Here is a 23,061-nt window from a genome sequence, read left to right as displayed (position 1 = left end):
GAATTGTTTTTTTTTCATGCTGATGACACAATCACTGCCATAGTAAGCAAGATGCGATAAGCGATGGAAGAACTAGAATAACAATTACCTTATGTAATAAACTAAATTTTTCCATATTTGTCATTTATCCATCTAGCAAAACGTAACGCATAACTTTTAGCTCGGAAATTATACCATTTAAATAAATGTTAGTTGTGCCATTTAGAGAGAGAGAGCTATATTCAATGTTGTGCAACACAAATATAGTTCGTGCTAGGGACTTCAAATATGTTAACTCATTCAACAATTTTAGTCTAACTCCCCTAACACGTGTTACACGATGACTCCATAGTTTGACCATCAACATAATCAAATAAAAAATTCTATATTTTGGTAGAACCAAAATATGTATACATGTTGCATAATTTAAAGAAAAAGTTGGTCAGCTTTAGTAGAAGATTTGGCCATATAACAAATAGTAAGACTAAGACTATGACAAACACATAGCATATATAAAGCTCTTGGCTTAATATCAAGCATGCAACTTTAAACCCCGTTATGTTTTCCATACATATTAGAACCATTATCATAACCTATCCTCTAATGTCATCAATATCAAGACTAAATGACTTAATGAACTCGATCAAAACACTGAAGAGTTCATAACCAAATGTGTCATCTACTGTTATCTATGACGATTTGCAGGTATCGTCACGGATTGAGCGTCATAGATTAACAAGTTTGTTGTAGTGTAAACCAATAATGTATTCCTCTATTTTAATTTTACAATCAACCATGTTAGCAATTGAACTAATAAACTCATTTATTCTTGATGACTAACATCTAGGGCGCAATCAAGAACACAGAAAAAATTGGCTCTTTTAACAATCTTGATGGCAGAATTTGTAATACTAGAGGTCGTAAGAAAAGTTAAGTCATTACAAATTTTGTGGTCAAGATAATGACAATAAATATCTTTCTATTGAATATATCCATGGTGGTCTTGTATTAACAAATAAAATTATGTAACCATCTCACAATAAGTTTTTTTTTATTTTGGCAGTTATAAAGTTGCTTATTAGATTTTCTAAAAGCTAAATTAAGTTTATCAAGAAATTTCATAATAACAATCATTATTAATGATGCTTTCCTTTAGAATCTCTTCTCCTTGGAGATTTGTTGTTGCAACTCTTTATCAATTGTTTGTTGTTTTCTCACTAGTTATCAACTGATTGCATGTGTGCTCAACACTAGTTTAATGCTCCCTCAACCTCTCTGACCTCCCTCCAATCTCTAAACCCATCATTCCTAATGAACTTTTGCATTTGTTAGAATTAAAAAGCTTGCAACATAAATAAACTAGGTAATGTGTTCAACACTAGTTTCATGCTCCCTCAACTTCTCATTGACATCCCTCCAATCTCTAAACCCATCATTTCCTAATGAACTTTTGCATTTGTTAGAATCAAAAAGCTTACAACAAAAAAATGTTGTGTTCAAGTGTTCTAAATAAACTAATTAATTTCTATTGTGTACTTCTCCATTGCTTGTTTTTTAGAGTAAAAGGGACATACTTTTGACACTGTTAACATTCAGAGTAACAACTTGTCAAACATTAAACATCTATATAAAGAGAAAATTCATTAAAAATTCATTCAATTATGCACTAAAAGAGATCATAGGACAAAGATTTCAGATTGTTCTGCCGTCGTCGCCTGCTGAAAGTGGAAGCCTAAAATAAGTAGCCCGCCGTTGCCGGCCGCTCGCCGGCTACTCGTAGTCGCAGTAGAGGACGGAGACGAGTCGCGTGATCGCGTCTGCGTCTCGCCAGGTCGCACGGAGTAATTATTATCCATGGCTGGTGATGACAATTGTGGACACGTCTGAAACTATGGACACACGCCATGGGTGAGGAAGAAAGCTTCTGATCAAGCTAAAAAAAAGTTTGGGTTGGTTAGTTATGCGGTGGGCAATCGCCGATGAGGCAGACGTTCTCACTGGATTTGCGTCGCTGCTGCAGCTCACCTGCCAGGCCGCAGAGGCCAGTGCCACTGCTGGCAGGCGCTGAGGCGCCCGAGGGCCCTCAAGTGGCGCGCGAGCCGCACGCCAACGCCCGCGACGCGACGAATTATCTTTATCCCCTTTCCCTCTGCCGTCCTCGTTCCCGGCCGTCCGTGCCGAAGGAAGTATCTGCTGAGTGCTGACCCAGCCCATGCCCATCCACCTCGCTCCCTCGACCGACCCACCCAGCCCAGCGCGCGCTCGCATGGCGATGCTGCTCCGCAAGGTGTGGGGCTCCGTGCTGGCGCGCGCCGCAGCGCCGGGGGCCGACCCGCGAGCCCGCCGCGCGCAGGCGCATCGCGCGGAGCAGTACCAGTACCACGGCTCGCTATCGCTGGGCGCGCTCGACGCCGTCCCCACCGACGTGCTCGCCCAGATCCTGCGCCTGCTGGGCCCGCTCGACGCCGCGCGCTCCAGCGCCGTCTGCCGCGCCTGGCGCGTCCTCGCCTCCGACAACGGCCTCTGGGCTTTCTTCCTCCGCCTCGGCCCCGAGCCCTAGGACCTCGTCGTCTTCGCCGAGACGCACCTCGCCGCCGGCCCCGCCTCGCACCCGTGGTGCGTGCCGTTCTCGCCACTCGCTACAGGGCTGCTTAGTTCTGCCCCCGCGCTCGGTGTTGTGCCTGACGTCGCTGGTCATTTTGTAGGCTGTACTACGATAGCTCGCCGCAGCTCTCGTTCAAACAGATTTACGGCCTCCGAGCGCTGGTCCCGGGTACTCTCATCGTGGATGGTAAGAGATTAGCATAACCCTGACACTTCCAATTTTACTTTCGATTTAGATGCCCAGCGCTTGCTCGATCAAAACAAATATTCAGGAAACTATTGAGTGAAGTAAAACCTTTGATGTTTGGATTGTTGCCTGATTGACTACTTAGTATTTCTGCATAACAAAAATGGACGGTACTACTGTTTGTACACCTTCAGTTACTATGAAAACTTACTGTACTAGAATGCTCTATTTATATCTTTAAAAGATTGCCATGGTACTATGATCAAATTCAACTCGTTCCATGTGTAGTGGGATGTTACTGTTTCTTCTTTTTATTCTTCTTTGTCTGCTGCTATAACCTCAGTTCTTGGTGTGTCCTCTCTCTTTCTTTTATTGAAGGTGGATCTGGTTATTGCAAGTATGGCTGGAGCAAGTATGCTGCTCCTTCCGGGCGTTGTGCTACATTCTTGGTAAGCTGTGGTGATCGCTGGCAAGGGTCACATCTTAATGGCACATGATGCCCATGAATGTTGTGATGACCAAGACCAATGCTAACTTTTAATCTCAAGATTGATGCTAACTGAATCATCAGAGCTCAAAGAGATGTTGCTAATTTCTATGTCTGTTGCGATTATCCTGCAGGAATTCGGTAACATTGAAGCACCTATGTATGCAAGGCTTCGTCACTTCTTCTCTACAATATATACGAGGTTTGAAACTAGACCTCACTTCCACAGTTCCATGTTTTTCCTTGGTTAAAAAAGGGCAGACCAGTGTCAGAGGCTCCCACATGAGTGGGTTCTAAGGAAGGGATAAAACAAAACAGACCTTTTTCCCATAAGTTCGGAGAGGTGGTTATTACAGCATTTTTTTCCCAGAATGCCCATTTTGTGTGTTAAACTGGAATTTTACCAACGATACTAGTGGCCATTGCTGCATTAGGTGAATTCATACCGAGCACCTTTTGCTATGTCCATGAAAACTTAGGCTCATTAAACTGTGTACTGTCCAAATGATCCACCATCTCTAGCTTTTCATGTCAGCATGAATGTCCGTTGCTATTCTACGATGTGTGCCCATTTATATTTCAGCTTGCATACTTGCTGTTGATTTCACTTTCTATATCTATCTTACTAGCACATGCTAAGAGATATTTGGCAACGATGACTCGGGATGGACATTGTGTGTGGGGTTGCTGTTGTTGTCTGGGTTGTTTATGCGCCCTGTGTAGGTTTTGGGCCCAGTTTCCCTTAAAATTGGGTCAATTCATTTCTTATTAATTGAGAGGCAGAGCTCCTGCCATTACGTTAAAAAAATAATGCTTTACATTTCCAATTATCTACAATAACGAAATTTTATGGGACACTCTATCGGTCTAACATCCTTTACCCTATTGAGATATAAAGATATGTGTTCAACACAAAATTCTAGCATATTCAAAGATTGTTGTTTATTGTAGTCTCTTTACCATAAAAAGCTGACAAATGAGAGATGAAAAGTTTACTTTAGTCTATTTTTCTTTACCTCTGTTTTGGTTTGAAGTCGTCTGAAGCTTGAGATTTATTAAGGATTTATTTTTACCTGATGTACCATCTGTTGAGATGCTTAGTGTAACTTTTTTGCTCCTTTTCATTGTATTGTACGTCCGATTCTTTACTTTTACAGGATGCAAATAAAGCCTTCGACTCAGCCAGTTATTGTTGTCCTTCCACTGTGTCACTCTGATGGTTTGTGTTATTACATTCTTACTTGATCCAACTTCCTAGTTTACCTTCTTGCATTTTGACCATATTACTTGACTGAACTTTCTATTTGTCACAGATACCGAGTCTGCTAGGGCCTCAAGAAAACAATACAAGGAGACGCTGTACTCTGTCTTGTTTGACATGAATGTTCCTGCTGTTTGTGCTGTCGATCAGGTATTACATTATTTGGTTACCGGTTAAACCAACATGATTCCTTTTTACTACCTCATGTTTTCTATTTAATCAGTTGTTGCTCCTTTCTTGAAGCACCTTTGTCCTAATGATTTTGCTTCCGTGAGTTAATATATGTAATTACACGACATCGGAACCATGAGTTTTAGTCAAAGCTTGAACTATCCAACTGTGACCTTTGTGTTTAAATAATATTAAATATCACATCTTAATGATAATCCATATTATGTTGTAGAAACACCATATTTCTTCATGCCCAAGTGTCAAATATTGTTTGATGTTCAATTCTTTGTAATTTGTATGTCATTCATTTGCACAACATATTTACAAACTATCTTTGAGTATACTTTTATGAGCATGAGCTCACTGGCATTTGGTTTCTAGGCAGTTCTATCTTTGTATGCTTCTAAACGGACCTCTGGTATTGTTGTGCACATTGGATTCAATACGACTTCTGTTGTTCCCAGTAAGTAATTGTCCATACCGATATTATTAAGTTTTTTCAAGTATTTACTGTGTGCTTTCGTGCGTGTGGGGAACATTAGCCATACTGTTTGGCGTCTGCATCTTTCAGCTGCACATATCAATGTCATTTACATTTTACCATTCTGATAATATGTTTTCAACAGTCTTTCAAGGTAGGGTAATGTATGAGATAGGTGTTGAAACTGTGGGGCAAGGTGCCCTTAAACTCACTGGATTTCTCAAGGAGTTGATGCAGCGGAGAAATATATCCTGTGAGTCACTGTACACTGTTCGAACCATCAAGGAGGTAAAATTTGTTTACGCTACAATGTTAAAGTTGTTTGCAGTAGAGATATTCTTTTAAGAATCTTACTAATAGCTACAGACATGATAATTATATTTAGACTGAAGCCAATCTCTGGCTTCTTCTGACTCTTTCTCTCTCATGTGAAGAAACTTTGCTACGTAGCTGCTGATTATGAAGCTGAATTGCGTAAAGATACACAAGCGTCCTGCGAGATCGATGGTGAAGGGTGTTTCACTCTGTCGGAAGAGAGATTCAAGACTCCAGAAATCCTATTTCAGCCCCATATGGGAGGAATGTGCGAAATATTCAGATATTGTTTGATTTGTGCATCGATTACAGTTTAGTTATGGTTGGTCAATGTTGATCTTGCCCTTGCAGGCGTGCTATGGGCTTGCATAAAGCAGTATCTCTATGTATGGATCACTGCTATGTTTCAGGAACGGTTGGTGATGACAGCTGGTACAAGACGGTCATTTTAGCTGGTGGTTCGTCGTGCTTGCCTGGTTTACCAGGTACTTTTCCTATGCATAATATAGGTCTGATATACTCTTTAGATGTTACTTGGTATCAAAACAAAAATGGAATAATGATTGGTAATGCTATTTATTCTAGATCTATTTTATTTGGGTCACTGATGGATATCATGTAATACAACAGAGAGGCTGGAGAAAGAGCTTCACCAACTTCTTCCACCTTATATGTCAGAAGGAATAAGAGTACTCCCCCCTTCATTTGGCACTGATTCTGCCTGGTTTGGTGCAAAGATGATCAGCAACGTAAGGACATGAAACCTCGATTTTTTATGTGTCAAATTTAATTTCATCATTCGTGTTAATTTCACTTACTAGTGTCTGCTTTAACTTTAGGTGAGTACTTTCACTGAGGCATGGTGTGCAAAGAAGAAACAATTCCGTCAGAAGACAGGCCGGAGTGGTACATTGTTTGCCAATTCCTGGTAATGAAAATCTCAGACACAAGTCACGAGCAAGAAACTTAAAGAGTTCCCCGCATCAAAAATACGGACATAACATCCGGTCCATGCTCCACTGAGCCTCCACCAGTATATAGAAGCATGAGCATTCATGCCCAGTATATATTCACGTCCATATCATGCATATATGGATTATGAGCCAGTGCATCATTTGGTGGTGTTGTTATAGGATGTTTTGGTAAGTTCGTTGTGGTTATAGGTTGTTGGCAAAAGCGCAGTTGTCTCGTTTTAATTTTAAGTGGAACGATTAATTAGTTATTGAGCATGAGTCTTTGTTTATAGCTATATATGTCTCATGAAATTTGGTACAGTTCTAAATGTTGTAAAACGCAATAAATCATTTTATAAATGAGATATGTCTTTATTGCTGTTGTTCTTGGATTGGTAATGGTTAGAGCTTGCAGTCAGTTTTAGGTGGGGGTTGGGGTCTTGGGGAAGGTTGAATACCACCCTCCGCAAATACAAGGAATTTAAATTTCTTCTAAGTCAAACCATTCTTTGGTTAAATTTACAGAAAGAAGAGAAATATTTATGATATTCTCGTAGTACATATATTCTTCTACAATGTATCTAGCTGTTAATATTCTCTATAAACTTAGGTAGTCCTTACTTACAAATTATTCCCTTCATTTTGGATTGTAAGTTGTTTAAATTTTTTGACAGTTAAAGCAGGCAAAGTATCTTAAGTTTAATTAAAATTATAGATAATGTTGTCTTATTATTTGAATGTGATAGAAAACTGGAGATGATTTAATTTTAAGTTGGGCTGGAGGAAAATTAGAATGTCTTATAATTTGATCTCGAGAAAGTATAAGTTAATTTTTATATTTGCAAGTTACCTAGACACATACACGTAGAAACCATATTGCTAATCTGTATAATTTTAAAATAAAATTTTATCATGTGTTTTCTCACACATGCCATCCATCCATTCGTGCATCTCGATCTGCGAGGAAATCAATATCATATCGCCATTTCGCTAAGTTGGTAGGCTCATGCCATCTCCGTAGACCGTGTAAACGATTGTGCAAGGTATGCAGAGAAAAGTTTAAAATGAAGTGAAATAGAGAGAGAAAATCTGCCATCCATCCGTGTATCTCGATCTGCTTTGAAATCAATATCATATCGCCATTTCGCTAAGTTGGTATCCTTACGTCATCTTCATCGCAGAGTAAAGTTTAAAATGAAGTGAAATATAGAGTGAGATAAAAAATAGGCTGGGGATTAATAAATATAAAAAAACAAATTTCTTTCCTCCTTAATTCTATTATCATATCGCTGTTTTCCCTAGTAACACCCATCCTTATTTCTATTATCGTATCTCACCCTAATTAATAAAAGTAGAAAACCATGTAGTTTCAGGGTTACGACATTCATACTCCGACTACGAGCATACACACCCCATAGTCATCGAACCCACCACTGAACCTGTTCACCTGTTCCACCCAGGTTTGATTCCTTCTGCTATCTGCTAAGCTAAAAGTAATTGCAACTTATCGCATAGTGATGACAACTTCTCAGCAAAACACAAAATACCATGCCCTACTCAGAACTCCAGCTTTGCCTCGCAAATCTGTAGTTATATAATCACAAGCATCTACCCACTTTGGCGAAATTCAGAGCATGTGATAAGGTTGTAACGTTTCTCACCGAATCACCAACTTTTTCTGCGCTCACTGGAACGTCTTTCTTTCAGTGAAACGTCAAGCAGCTGACAGATTAAACAAACAGCAACACCACAAACCATATAGAAGTATGGTTAATGAAGCAGCATCAGATATTAAAGAAACAGCATCAGATAACGAAACGGTCAGGTAGAAACCAGACACAACGGACTTCACAAGGTAATACATGAGTTCAACAGGGCACAATGGTCCTCAAAAGTCCATTCATACTTGCGACTTGACTGGTTATTTAGGTGATAACGATTTGGGGTCCGGCACATTCACCAGTTTGGCCAGCTTTTAGCCTTGCTTCTAGCCCATGGCATACTTCTGTGTCCAGGAGCGTGCGGTGGACTCATACTTGGCCCTGTCGGTCTTGTACATGTGAGCAATCTCAGGGACAAGAGGATCATCAGGGTTTGGGTCCGTGAGCAGTGAGCAGATTGACAGGAGAACCTGTTAATACAGAACAGAACAGATCAGTAAACAGACAAAACTATCTTGAACATACTGTTCTCAAGGAACATAACCACAATATCATATTAGCTAACCACAACTCCTCATGGAGTAAAGAAAATTAGTCCGAAAAATGCCAAGAACTTGTTTGGTTGCAATCCACTATCCGTCTCAGTTCTTGTTTGGCTACACCCAAATCCATCTCAATCCACCTTTGTTGGGGTGGAGCCAAAAGTAAGGCCTCAAAACCTCGGAGGATTCAGGTGGATCAGAGTGCAGCCAGAACTCACAATATAAACAATGTAGACAATTTACCTTTGAGATAGTTAAAGCAGGACTCCACTGTTCCTTAAGAATGTCAAGGCAAATGCTGCCGTTGCTGTTGATGTTCGGGTGGAAAACCTTGGTGCGGAAAGACACCTGCAGATAAGCATATCATCTTCACATTAAAACATTGTAACTGTTTCAAAAGTTACCATATGCACAATTGTAACTCTAGGAATCTAAATATACAGGTAGAGGTGGCATTAGAAATCAAAAATTAGAGAAAATACCTTTGGTGGCTTGAAAGGGTAATCCGGTGGGAAGTGAATGTTCACCAAGAATACCCCACCTGCAAATGGGCTGTCCGAAGGCCCCATGATGGTCGCTTGCCAATGGAACATGTCCTCACCAACAGGACCTGACAATTAAGAATAGTTAGTGCAACACACAGATAGGTGACTACAAATGTTAAGTAAAACAAATCGAGACTCAATGGTGGCTTTAGAATATGATTGGATCATATAGAACAAACATTTCAACAATACCAAGTTACCAACACATATGCAATATCCATATCAGACCAAATAAAAGACATCAGTATGCTTACAAAGTTATACATGAATAAAACAAATGTAAGGTGCATCACAACCTCAATGGACATCCTTGCTAACAAATCATGTCATGGGAAGACCCCTTGTGTTTATTTTAACTGACGGTTGATTCTACTATACATGAACCAAGTGGAGCCCAAAGTTTTAAAATTACTAACTAAAACCGAATAGATAAGATGCGACTTCAGCACTACTACAGATGAAAAGGCAGTTAGTTTGGAAGGTCAAGTAGTGTCCAGGAAGAATATCTTTCGGTATTTAGGATCAATGCTACTGAGAAGAGGAGACTAATGAAGATGTTAGCCATAAAACCGAAGCAGCATAAATGAAGCGGCTTCAAGCATATGGCATTCTATGTGACGAGGGTACCACAGAAGCTAAAAGACAAATTTAAAAACAACAACAATTAGACCTGCATGTTGTATGTACAGAATATTTGCCTGTGTTGCCTCAGATTTATGGCCATACAAGAAGAGATGAAAACCCAAAACGATACTATATATGATAGGCTAGTAATAGCACCGGTTGAAAAAAAAAAGGTTTGTTAACCAGTTAAGATGGTTTGGACATGTGCAGCGGAGATCTCTCTGGGTACATCATAATAGCATCATAAAAAGAGATAGTAATAGGAAGAGAGGCTGAAGTTAACATGAAAAGAGACAGTAAAAGAAGACTTAAAAGTAAAAAAGAAGACTTTAAAGTACAAAATATATGCATAGAAAATAGTTAAACGTGTCTGGACCTTGACTTGCTTATGTTAGATTTCAACTCAGTGCTGTGGAAGTGTGGAACATGTAGGCACAGCCAAGTAGTTCTGAATCAACCACGCAGAATATTAAAACAAACGTAATAAAATAACCACATCAGGGTACTCGAGAAAATTAGCATGCGACCGATACAATTAACTAGAGGTCTAACCGCATTAATCATAATCCGAGGACACAGACACCAACCTACAACTCAAGCACACACGGACGACGGGCGCATCGCAACACAATTCCGCAAGATCTGGACACAAACCAGAGCGCTAGAGAGTAAATCACCTGCGCTGCAGGAGGTGGGCGGGTCCTTCTGCAGGTCCTTCAACTCCTTCAGGATCCTCTTCGACGCCATCGATCAAACCCTAAACAAAATCCCCCAAAATCCACAGATCAAATCGAACCTAGGGTAGGGTTCCGTAGTTAGAGCCAATCGAATCGAGGGAGGTGGCCGTACCGATCGGTGCCGGGGGAGGCAGGCGGGGGTGGCGCGGGGTCGATGCAGCGGCCGCCTCTATCTCTTCTCCGAGGCGCGCGGCGGCGACGGAACGGGAGGAAGCGAGGAGTCGGGGGATTTGGGCCGGGTCCTAGATGTGCCCATGGGACACTTTAAAGGGCAACGGACGGATATGGGCCGTCCGATCACGGATCCGCCGGCGCCGACAACTCGCGTGATGCTTACGCGGGACGCGAACAGTGGGGGGTCTGCTTTTCCGGGTTTCTTTTGTGTGCGGAAGAGAAGGGGTGGAAAATCCCTTTTATTTATTTTATTTTATTTTTTATTAATAAAAGTGAGTGAGATTCTCTGCTCCTGCGGATGGCCACGTTAGTAGAAATAACTCCCACCGTCAGATTGCAATTTCACGGCTAGATCGCTCTGTCGCTCTCGTCTCGCAAGTTGCAGCGCCAAACCCTCCTCCAGAACCACCGACCTCCGACTCGCCTTTGGTCTTTGACAGCTCTTACTTCAAGTGAGTCTATAGCTTGCTTAATGAAGTAATTATAATTAATTAAGAGATGCTTTGTAACTACCTTTGTTATCTCATCTAGGCAGTTGAATGTCATTGGACACTAAGGTCCTATTTGGAAGAGCTTTATTTCAATAATTTCAAATCTATTTCAGCTTATTCTATCTAAACAGGTACAGCTCTACGAGCTCTAGTTAAAAAAAAAACTAAAACTAAAGATCAATTTTATGAAATTTTTGAAGCTTCTCAAAGGGTGCTAAAAAACATTGTTTTCATATATCCCCGTGAATTTGCACAAAAAATATCCACCATGTCATTGGTTACATTACTTACGGATTTAGATCTCTTTCTCCACCCACTAGTCATTAAGGGTAATTAAAAAAAAATCATAAAAATTAATTATACTATAGAAGCTATAGTCTATGTGCAAGTCAAATACTCTTGAACCCCGCCTCACCAATCTATTGAAATTGTTTCACTGTGAAACTGTAAAACTGAAGCTACAATTTTTAAAGTGAAACCCTCCCGGACCTAATTATTTATCCGATATTTTTATTGGGAACTTGTGAGTGGTGACGAGGGCCTTCTTCAGCTCCCAAGTGAGAAATATGTTGCGGTATGCCTCCAGTTCAATGCATCTAGAGTTTGGAGACATGTAAGAGAATGCTAATTGTTGGTCTCATTATAGGATGAGAAGGCTTTCATTGATGACTACACGGAGGCACATCTCAAGCTCTGTGGAAGTGCAAAGCTGTATGCTTCTCGGTCATTTTTTTATATAAATAATGGACTTAACAGAGGTGCTGTAGAAAATAGATGCTCTTCCTGGCTGATCTTGCACCTGCTTGACAGCATCGAGACATGCATCTCTTGCTTTACTAAGTTCCAGGCCCTGACTGCAGGAAATGGCTTTTTTGATTAATGTAGGTGTACTATCCCGAGAATATGAACACTCCAGAGATGCAATATTTGAGGCCAGTATGCAGTAGTCGAGCCTGTTCATATATTATTGTTCCTATTTTCTAATCAGGGCCTTTTTGCTAATAGTTTATAATGAGTAATTCTAACTAGGCTGCTTCCAAATGTAGTCCATTGGCTAAGCCAAAAACTCAGTCAGTGATGAAAAGGAGGCAGCCAATTGCATCCCTGCATCCTGAATTGCCTTTCTACCTTCCACACATCGTCCATCCGTCCAGTTACTGCAGATTGTCAAATTGATGCCTCTATTACATTTTCACCGGATTTCTTATATTACATCTCCCATAAATTGATTTAAAAATACCCTAAAATTAAGTTTAGGATATAGAAGAACACTGCTACAATAAATTACATAAAACTTGTCTTCTATAAATTACGTATAGGTCTATAACTCTATAGTCGATTCCAGTATGTAATCCGAAACAATTTTAGGTAACTAGAGTTCAATAATCCAATAGCAAAATAGATGGTCAAAACTCTGCAAACTATATTTAACTAGAGACTAGGTCCAAGACCACCTTGCTAGACCTTAGTTTATTAGCAAGTCTGTTTCTTACGTTGCATAAAAGAGGCGTGGTTCACTTACCACCAATGACACATTTGTTCTCTCCAGCAATCATTCTCATCATAGAACTGAATACTCACTTTTATGTTACTTCTAAGGTTAGAAATCTCACTTTGGTTCTTTAGAAGAGGGGCCATCCTCATAAAAATATAATCTATCAAGAAGAGAGAGCTTGTAATATCGGACCACCTTGTCTGTAAGCTTTCTTGCATGTTTTACAAAACTTTAATACAGTCATATACTATAACTAGGTGGATACCCGTGCGTTGCAACGGAAACATATTGTCGGGATAGGGAACGTGGCTCCTACCAATTTGGTATCAAAGGTCTCGACGATCATGAGCTCTGTCGTTGCCCCCAGGCAGCAGCCACCGCCAGTATCAGACAGCCCCCAGCAACGTCCAACGCGCTAGTCGCAGCCCCTGCTTCGTCGGGAGCCATGATGCTTCGCCAATAATCCCCCAAATACCCAGCCTCCTTGTCGGGCAGCGCCACTGGAGGCATGGCGGCCCCGCAGCCAATGGCGGCCACATCTTCTAGGTGGAGTACGCTCTTGAGACCGTCCGCGGCATGAACACTGTTGTCCTCGACGTCGAGAAGAAGTCCACACCCAAGCTCGATTACTCCAGGTAGCAAACCCTCCGCCCCTCCTTTCTATCATCCGAGCAGATCTCGTGATCGTCATCCTCGCCCGACGCGGACAGAGGAGGTGCGGCGACACTACGAAGTGCTAGTGGATGAGAAGAGGGAGAATTGAGCTGATCTAGACGAGGAGGCCTAGGACGGGCTGTCTTAGCCCACACAAAACTTTAGTTTTTCTATATAAATGAACATTAGATATAATAGGTTTTAAAAATTGAGTGGGGCATGATCCACTTTGCCTCCCCTTGGTCAACTACTGGTTTTATTAAGAATAGAATTATACGATATAATTATGAGAGTCCTCATAACACAAGCTAAAAACGAATAAAGCTTTGTTCGATTGCATGGGGCGAAGGGGATCTAGCAAGGGATTCAATCTCCTTCGATCCTTTTCAATCCGCTCTTAATCGAACAAGCCTGACAATCCAAATAAATCTAGAATAATATAAAAAAGCAAGGAAAAGATGATCCTCAAACAAGCTGTCTAAGAAAATTAAAAAAGTGGACACGAGTTGTGTACAGAGAAAAAACTTATTGTAACATACATCCACCCAAACGAGACAAACTTCGGTCGCAAGGCATCTGCATGGGATGAGACCAACAACAACTAATTTATAATAGCAAAGAAATACGTACCATTTTAGATAGATAATGGAATATATTTCTCTAGCTAGTTACTCTATTCGGTGCCATAGATAAGAATGATTCTCTCTGTAGATGCCTTACTTTGATTATACGACTCAGAACAAAACTGAAATGTCGTACTTTGTTGGACGGAGATAGAAATACTTATGCTGCATTGGATCTGCTTTGAGCATTGTACCGATCTGTATAAGACAATTTAACACGGATAAATGCAAGCGAGCATCGTGATCCATTACATCATGATCTAAACATATGTCACATTTAACACTTAAATATTTCCACCAATTCGTATAGATTTATAAAGAAGCTACTAAAAAACTATAACTATATATACAATTAAATCATGATCAAACAGAATAGGATGCTCGTTTGCATGCTTGTACCTAAGGTCTAATTGCATATTAGTCGTTACCGATTAATACAAGGGATCAGAGGCAATGTAGGAAGGAGGCGAGATCGGGTCAGCTCAAGTGTTGAGTTGAGACAGCAGAAGGCACTGTCAATCAGATCATCATGTTGGAAATTCAGCTGCAAGCTCTACAGCGGTGCTACACAATAATATCTGCCGAATTAAATATCTGTTTGATCCTATCACTATCTTTTCCTTTGTGTTTGTTTATTGTTGCATGTATGAATGCTACCACCAATGATTTATTTTTCTCTGACTGTATGAAAAGATAGACTGGCTGACTGAATGAATGAAGTGCTACGGAACTTTAAAAGAGAAGAATCTTGAAGAACTGGTGTCAGGTCGTTCCATTCCATCGCCTTGTTTGCTTCCTCCTGTTACTCGGCAGGAGATCGCGTAATGTCAGCCAGCATCTTGAGCGCAGGGCAAGGGTTGTCCAGAGGTACCTGTCCATTGTTGCCATCAGCATGAAAACAGGAAGTGGAACATTATGCAGAAAACATTTAAATCTTTTTCTCTTTAGGTGGACAGAGAAATGAAGGAGATCTATGAAGAAGGAATCAAAATTGAAGAGCGAGGAGATTCCTTTCCCATAAGCTCCTCCATTCCCCTGTTCACCAAATCAGTCCTAATAAGTCCAGTCTATATAAAGACATTCAAGAAGACAGCAAAGCAGTTCCCTGCCTGATGCTGTCCTAGCTAGCTGCCTACAATCTAGGAATCTGTCTGTCTACATATCACTGTTGGTGCATGTGTGTGCCCGGCTGGCCTGTGGCCGGAGTCTTGTCTCTCTTCATTGAGAGAGGAGAGGGAATCATGAATGGAGCAACAGGCAGATGCATGGAGCGTTTCTGGTGCACGTGGGCACGAAGAAGCTATATCTCACCAACTGCATGAATGCACGCTATTTCCAGCTTATGCACTCACTGGACGAGCGAGTATGCATCAGGGTGGATGGCGCGTCACCTTCTCAGCTTGGTCACGGCGATATATATGTGAGTGCTAATGCAACAACCAAAACAAAGGGGTGCGTGGGTTACCATTCGTTAATTACCATGTGTCCGGCTTCGAGTATCCAGTAGAAGTTGAGGTTCTTGTAGGACTTGACGAAGGCCTGGGTGCCGGACTGCCCCTCCTTGTTGCAGTAGATGGGCGTTCTGGGAGAGCTCAGGAAACTGTTGAGGCCGTCCAACCTGATGGATGACAAAAGCAGCAGCAGCAGGAGGCATCGGATCAGTAAGCTAGGAGGCTAGGCCACTTGTGTTGTGAATTGTGACCAGAGCTAGATGCTAGACAGAGTGCACATTGTGCGTGTGAGATCAGAGAGACTACACTTACTTGAGCTTCTGAACCCAGTCCATGGTGCCTTTGGTCGCCCAGATGAGGTCGACCTGCAAGAGAGAGAGAGAGAGAGAGAAAGAAAGACTTGTTAGTACTATCTAATGGCCAAGTTATTTTATTTGCAAACAATAAGGAGATCCATATGTCCAAGAAAAAGCAGAGCAGATCAAACAGGCAAGCTTGTGGTGGTAATGCCAACCATGGATCAGTTTCGTCAGTCACTCGTTCAGTGAGTTTGTTTGGTTCAATCAGTCAGAATACCTGTCCGCTGTAGACGGTGACATTGACGCCGAGCTTGAGGAGCTGGTCCACCTCCTGTATCCTGGGCTTCATGAAGTCTCCAGCCAGAGCATCGAACACGTCGTCTGACTGCTCGCCCCACCTGCAGGCACACATACATTCTAGTCATTCCTAACCAGCTTGACCTTTCACACAAATGGCTTGACCTAAATACAGAAACATCAAATGGAAAGTGCAACAAATCATGTCCATCAGGACAACACCAAAAACAAAACCTATTATTCCCGTAAAGTTAGGGTAAGCTAAAATCATATTCATCACACACAAACAAATTATTTATGCTATTTAGTCATGCATAAAATGTTGTGACTGTTAATGCACAAAATGCCCCCACAACAACGCGTGAATTTTTGCAGCCACAGGGCATCCTTTGCATGGAAATGAGCACAAAGCTAAGGGATATTAAATCAAATTCAGTACTCACCAATGTGATGCAGCGACTCCTGCTTCCAAAATCTGACCTGCCTCTGCAAAGACAGATTAAAAAAATCAGTGCATACCATAGTCAAGACTCAAGAAAGATGATCAAATAACAAAATGATAGGTATCGAACATGAACTAAGACAATAAAGGCATCACTGGTCTTAGCATAAGCTAACAAAAACAGAAAAACAATAAATGGGGCAACAATTCTGCAACTGCAGATTATTACCTCTGTGGGAAGGCGAAACTGCTCCTCAGAGAAGGAGGACACAACCACGGTTGGATTGCTGAAGCTTGTGGTGGTAATGCCAACCATGGATCAGTTTCGTCAGTCACTCGTTCAGTGAGTTTGTTTGGTTCAATCAGTCAGAATACCTGTCTGTTGTAGACGGTGACATTGACGACGAGCTTGAGGAGCTGGTCCACCTCCTGTATCCTGGGCTTCATGAAGTCTCCAACCAGAGCATCGAACACGTCGTCTCACTGCTCGCCCCACCTGCAGGCACACAAACAATAAATGGGGCAACAATTCTGCAACTGCAGATTATTACCTCTGTGGGAAGGCGAAACTGCTCCTCAGAGAAGGAGGACGCAACCACGGTTGGATTGCTGAACTGGGAGAGGTGGCGCCTCGGATCCATGACTTGAGATGGCATCTTGCAGGCGTCCAGAGCATATAACATGTTAGGCACAAACCTTGACAACAACATCGTGCCTAAATTGCTTGGGATCAAGCCAAAACTGATAAATTTTGCGGAAAAGATTGAAGTGTAGATGGGGGTAAACATGGTGAATCAGAGCAATTTTACACGCAGAAATCTGTGAATCTATGGCAACCGAGCCAACGGGCAGCAGAGAGAAAAAAGGATTTGTGAGCTTCCAAAGTCAATAAACTGTGGAGGATCATCGATGCTAGAAGAGCCCAAACGGACAAAAGGTGATGGTTTGTTTCGTCTGCGTAGGGGACGTGGCGTGGGCGGTGTGCCCCAGGGATCAGCGTGGCGGCGCTGGCCCTGCTCGCCGTCGCGGCTGCCGCAGGAGCCGCCGCAGGGGATCCCGATCTCGACGACCTCGAGCGCGCGTAAGTGTCTCCGCTCTGCGACGCCGACGGAAGCAAGGGAGGCCCTGGATGCCTGGACTTCGACTTCTCGTCTCGCTCCTCGCCACCCTCGGTCGCTTCGATGTCGTCTGCGCATGAGCACTTCTGCAATAGACAGATCTGCCACCCAAATAAAAGATCCTATATAGGAGGAGCAACGAATGATCCACGACGAGGAAATAAAAGATCATGTATAGGAGGAGCAGGAGAGAGGAATACCTCCGGTGTCATCGCGTTGCGTCGCGCGGACGAGTGGAACCTGAGAGGAAGAGAGGCAACGACCTAGGGTTGCGGGGCTTCTCTTCTCTCCTGCAGTTACGCTAGAGAAAAGTATGTCTCAGGTGTGTAGCAGCAAACCTACAATAAGATAAAACAATGGTGGAGTATTTCTTGTATTACCTGAATATATACGCGTTCACCTTTCCAGCTGTCATCATTTCATTCGGTCCACAAAGTATGGCTCCTGTAGAAGATGGATTTATTGTGTTCTTGCTTCTAAAGAATGCATGTCACAAATTTAATATCATTAAAAGGATGTCTTGGGTGTGTAGCAACAAACATGCAATAAAGATAACACAATGGTGGAGTATTTCTTGTATTACCTAAACATATCCTCATTCACCTTTCCAACTATCATTTAGCTAAGGCTGATATTATTTTAATTCCAGTTGACTCCCAATTACTGAGTCATTCCTGTCAAACAGAAAGTTATATATCTTTCTGATGCGAGCTAAAGGCTTCTCTAGCAAATACACGGTTTGCATACAACACATAGGGGAATTTTCTCCAACCTAGTATGCCATAGATTGCAGACCTGTATCACCATGATAAAGCCTCACATCCGCTCTTTCATTGGTAGTAAAAGCAAACTCGACAAGTGAATAAAATCATGAATCGCAGTGAAAATACAGAAGAATAATGTGGGCAAGATTAGAGGAGGCCCAAAACTTAAGAGTAGAAGTGCTTCGACTTATCACGAGGAACAACAAGAAGTGGCTTCTGCTACTCATCACTGCAGCAACAGAGACCAGCTCCGCTCTAGGATGGTAAAACAATGTCCAATCTTATTTGTCGATTGAGCAAAAAGCAATGTTTCCTTCATTTAAAAGTAACTATCAATTCCGGTGTCATCAAAGAGTTCCTCAGTTCGAATGTGAGAGGTACCAAATAACTCTTCGTAATTCTCGAATGTCATGTTAGCATGACCACACATAAGTCTTCATAATAAATGGCATCATTGAACTTATTGTCATCTCTAGTATAAGGTACCTGAGAGTATAACCAGCATCTGATAAGTATACAACGGCAATAGATTGTATTTTTCTTAAAAAATGGCTGATGGTAATCAAGATCTGAAAATTCTGAACCAATGCAACTTGCAACTGTCCACTGACACAAATGTATTCAATAACTTGTTTCAAAAATGAAATTTTCATTGTAAAATAAAGCTACTTGAGAATTGAGAGCCCAACATGAAAAAACATACATACAATGTTAAATAGAGAAAAATGGATCATCACTAAGGAATAAATTCCATGTGCTACTTTCCTGAAGATAAACAATAAATGAATTGTGTTGATGCAAGACTGAAACAGTAACCAAGCTACATGACTCTTATTGTGTTATATTCATATGAGAATATTCTTTATTTTATATGTTTAAGTAACTTGCATGCCATAACAACAAGTCTTTTGACATGCAAAAACAAAGCACAAAGTTAAGGAATATTCTTGTAGGAAAATATGAAAAGGCACATCACACCTTAGGTGTCGCTGAAACTGGTCCAGCAGGCTGATCTGTGGCTAGAAGAAGAGCCTATTAGAGGTTTAAGCTTGTCGGTTAAAGGTGTCCCTGATCGCTGCAGGAGCTTTATGGCTTCTAGCTGTTATGTTTCAGGCCGGGCACTTGAAGATGCTCGATGGCTACATTGATTTCTTCATGGACCCCAGCCTGTCTGAATGCTACCTGCAACTTAAAGAAGAACTCGATAAACTTATACAGCAGAAGGTGAGTCATGCAGTCAAATCGGTTCACTTTTCAAAGTTCTCTAGATTGTCGATATGCATTTCCATTTTCTAGTGAACGATAATAACAAACATTTTCTAGTGAACGATAATAACAAACATTAGTAGAAACCCTTCTGGTATGCAATAAAATTGACAGTCTTTGAGCAGTGATATGTGCTTTGTTTCAGTCAACAGTCTGAATGTGATACTTGTTGCGTGATCCGACAATTTATTTGTTCGAGTCCAGCTTGAAGACCCAAACTTCGACATCCACAAGGAAGGCAAGTACATCCTATTCGCCGTACAAGAGCTCGCCGCCGGCGACCTGTGCGAAGGGAGGTTCGTGTTCGGCCGCGAGACGAGCCGGGCCAGGCTCCGGAGCCCCGAGGACGACGGCAAGAGCAACCTCATAAAGGACGGGATGAACCCCAAGAGCCTGCTGCATACGCTGCTGATGCGGGCCGGCCACACCCCGCCCAGGTACAAGACGAAGCACCTCAAGACGAACGAGTTCAGGGCCGTGGTGGAGTTCAAGGGGATGCAGTTCGTGGGGAAGCCGAAGCGGAACAAGCAGCTCGCGGAGCGGGACGCCGCCATCGAGGCGCTGGGGTGGCTGACGCAGACCTCCGGCGTGAATGCCATCGAGGCGCTGGAGCGGGACGCCACGGATCAGGGCATACTCCTCTGCGAGGAGGGCGTGGATTTCGTGGAGCGCTCAGCTAGGCTAGGGCACGCGCGGATCGCGGAGAGGGGGAGGCGGGGCCATCCTGTGCACTGGATCTGGGCGTGGATGTTGGCGTGGATCTGGTGCGCGGAGGTAGTAGCTGGGCGAGGGATTTCGCAGAGGTAGCAGCTTGGCATGCGGCGGGCGGCTCGCGGCGGTTGAAACGGTCACGTCGCCATTCGCGTAGGGATTTGCGTGCTTGAGGATCGCGGAGGCGGGGTTTCCGGAGAGGGAGACGACCGAGGGGACCGGGGGCGACGGGATTTGCGGCGTGCGGGCGTAGAGGAGGCGGGGGCGGTCTACAATTGGCTCTTAATAGTTGTAGAGAAAAAGGAAGGAAAATTCGGATGGTTACTTTTAAATTAAGTTAATCCTGTGGAATGGATTATTTTATGTAATTATGTATCCTATGTTTCCGTTCCATTCAAAGGCGGATTCACATTCAATTGCGTCCTGAGCTGATCTAGATAACTATAGATGAATGTGTCATGCTCTAGATAATAGAGCGGGTGGTCCGAAGCTTGTATCCATCCCTGGTTCCAATTTTATGACTGCCATCTGCAGCGACTTCCATTAGTCTCTGTATATACGAGGTCTCAGCCTTTTTCTTTGATGATGATGATGATAGGTGTAAATGTCTTAGTTAAGGTTTTATTTAGAATCTCTCTAGAGCTACTAAAAGTAGTCGCAGTCTGCAGAAGGTTCCAAACAACCTCAGCTAATTGTTACCTACCCCTAGCTAATAATTTATTAGCTGTCTAATTGTTAGCTCTAGAGGTACAAACAGGACCTACATATGATTCTGTCATGTTATGTTCTAAACAAGCAATCATTATTATTAGGACAAGTGATATTGGTTATGCGTACTTTGTGATGTAGCTAACCACAACAGAAGTACAGGACATTATCTGTGCTTTATGATATGTTTACCGGATGAATCAACTCTTTTTTTACCTAAATAAACATGTAATAACACCAACAAAGCTTTTATCACATCCCCGATCGCGTTTTTAGACAAATGCAAAATAAAAAGAAACAGGCCTATTATAAAACGCTCACGTAGTCATCTCTAGCCCCCACCCACATGTTGCAACCTAACATTGTGTCCCTAGGACCTAGGCTAACCAGGTTGAGAGAAGGACGAAAATATGGGAGCCAAATTGAGGGCTCAGGGCCTCGTTTGGCACGGCTCCGGCTCCTCTAAAAATAACTCTGGCTGTGGCTTCTCTTCAAAAACAGCTCCTCTATAAAAACTCGTATTTTTTAACAAATCGTTTGCCAAAACGGCTCCTCTTGACCCGAGAGAAGTAGAGTGAGAGGAGCCGCTAAGAGCCATTTTTTTGGCTCCGGCTCCTCTCTATAAAAATGATTCTAGCTCCTCAGTGCTCTTTGTTGGAAGTTCTTTTTTTAAAACCGTTTGGGAGGGCTCCTCCAAGAGCCAGAGCCGGTTTGGGAGCCCTCTCAAACAAGCCCTCATTTGAAGCCCTAAATTCTATTAAGCACGTGTGCGCAAGGGACAAGCCCAGGTTTTGAAGTTGGGCATTTAAAAAAATTACACACAAAAGACTTAGGCTGTCTTCAGCAGCTACCACATCTCATTCATTGTTTCGTCCTCTATTTCAAACTTCACTCTGTAAACATTTTTATAGAACTTTTTGATCTTTGGATTGGTTTGTACTTCCCGGCCATATCAACCACTTTAACTTCGTGTTTCACACAAAAATCAAGTGCCCTTCCCTTAAAATTCTTGCCATCCGCAATCATCTCTTAGAACATCAAGTTCTAACTCTGTGAACTCAAATAAGATCTATTGCATTCACAGTGTCGTGCTCTCTCTCCTTTGTAAAATATTGCATAAATTATTTGTCTATCCAAATATTTCAGTCGTCAAATGTAGGAGTAAAACAAACTTAAATGACTTACATACATCTAGCATAATCTGAGCTCCTAAAGCCTCTCCTCCTTTATAATAATATTTCCCGATCTAGAAGATATTTTTTTATTAAAGGATATAGAGCCATAACATGCACAACAGTTTATAGTGAGAACCTCAAAGTGTATCACCTGACCTTGTTAATCCATCTCTTCATTCAATCCTTGTCTGCTTTCAATTTCACCCAATCTTAGGCCATGTTTGGTTTCTTTAGTCTAGGGACTAAAGTTTAGTTAAGGAACTAAAGTTAAGTTTAGTCCCTAACATGTTTGGTTCTAGGGCTAAAAATAGTAAGAATATATTAAATGACTCATAAGAAGACTAAATTGGCCTTTAACATTCTAATGCTATTAGTACAATTGAACTAAATGATGGGTAAATGTGGAATTAATATGGTTTAGTCCCTTTTAGCACATATATGAAGGACTAAAGACTAAATCATTTTAGTCCATGTTTTAGTCCTAGTGTTTGGCAAAAAAGGGACTAAATGAGACTAAAAACTAGAGACTAATCTTTAGTCCCTCTAACCAAACACCCCTTAATGCTTCGGTCGTATACTCAACTTGGCATATCTAAATACATAGTAAAAATCTATTTATATCTAGCAAAAAAACATCTAATGACTTGAAATAGAACTAGTACTTTTATTGACATGTATCTATAAAAACAACAAAAAATATAAATTAAGACGGATGAAGTATTTTAGGTACTTGTTTGTTTGGGTTAATTTTAACTAAACTTTTCGTATTAAAATCGGGAAATCGTTTGGCTACGCGGCAATCCACGAAGCTGTCCGTGGAGACCGTAGGAGACGGTCACATGGGCA

At 41.8% G+C, this 23,061-nt stretch overlaps 4 protein-coding genes across 4 annotated transcripts; 2 read left to right on the top strand and 2 right to left on the bottom strand.

Moving 5' to 3' along the window:
• Window positions 1–2,014: 2,014 nt before the first annotated feature.
• On the top strand, window positions 2,015–6,812 carry LOC100273116 (uncharacterized). The gene is made up of 12 exons (NM_001147565.1): window positions 2,015–2,595; window positions 2,685–2,770; window positions 3,149–3,219; window positions 3,392–3,459; window positions 4,415–4,476; window positions 4,571–4,668; window positions 5,071–5,152; window positions 5,316–5,458; window positions 5,605–5,753; window positions 5,837–5,970; window positions 6,116–6,234; window positions 6,325–6,812. The coding sequence occupies exons 4-12, from the start codon at window positions 3,416–3,418 to the stop codon at window positions 6,415–6,417; spliced, it is 924 nt and encodes a 307-aa protein (NP_001141037.1). The 5' UTR covers window positions 2,015–2,595; window positions 2,685–2,770; window positions 3,149–3,219; window positions 3,392–3,415; the 3' UTR covers window positions 6,418–6,812.
• A 1,279-nt stretch (window positions 6,813–8,091) lies between these two features.
• On the bottom strand, window positions 8,092–10,784 carry LOC100281830 (ubiquitin-conjugating enzyme E2-17 kDa). The gene is made up of 5 exons (NM_001154750.1): window positions 10,660–10,784; window positions 10,488–10,567; window positions 9,124–9,251; window positions 8,885–8,989; window positions 8,092–8,569 (listed from the first exon to the last, which is right to left on the bottom strand). Exons 2-5 carry the CDS (start codon window positions 10,555–10,557, stop codon window positions 8,426–8,428), a joined length of 447 nt encoding a protein of 148 aa, NP_001148222.1. The 5' UTR covers window positions 10,558–10,567; window positions 10,660–10,784; the 3' UTR covers window positions 8,092–8,425.
• A 3,897-nt stretch (window positions 10,785–14,681) lies between these two features.
• LOC103648337 (serine carboxypeptidase-like 51) lies at window positions 14,682–16,146 on the bottom strand. The gene is made up of 4 exons (XM_020549417.1): window positions 16,012–16,146; window positions 15,748–15,800; window positions 15,464–15,602; window positions 14,682–14,855 (listed from the first exon to the last, which is right to left on the bottom strand). The coding sequence occupies exons 1-4, from the start codon at window positions 16,144–16,146 to the stop codon at window positions 14,787–14,789; spliced, it is 396 nt and encodes a 131-aa protein (XP_020405006.1). The 3' UTR covers window positions 14,682–14,786.
• Window positions 16,147–17,382: 1,236 nt separating this feature from the next.
• On the top strand, window positions 17,383–20,585 carry LOC103648336 (uncharacterized). Its single transcript, XM_008672823.1, has 4 exons — window positions 17,383–17,554; window positions 19,437–19,579; window positions 19,826–20,395; window positions 20,490–20,585. The coding sequence occupies exons 1-4, from the start codon at window positions 17,383–17,385 to the stop codon at window positions 20,583–20,585; spliced, it is 981 nt and encodes a 326-aa protein (XP_008671045.1).
• Window positions 20,586–23,061: the final 2,476 nt, after the last annotated feature.

Source organism: Zea mays, chromosome 2 (genome assembly GCF_902167145.1).
Source record: "Zea mays cultivar B73 chromosome 2, Zm-B73-REFERENCE-NAM-5.0, whole genome shotgun sequence".
NCBI lineage: Eukaryota > Viridiplantae > Streptophyta > Magnoliopsida > Poales > Poaceae > Zea > Zea mays.
The sequence above is the reverse complement of the archived record's forward strand: the minus strand, read 5'-3'. Positions and strand labels throughout refer to the sequence as shown.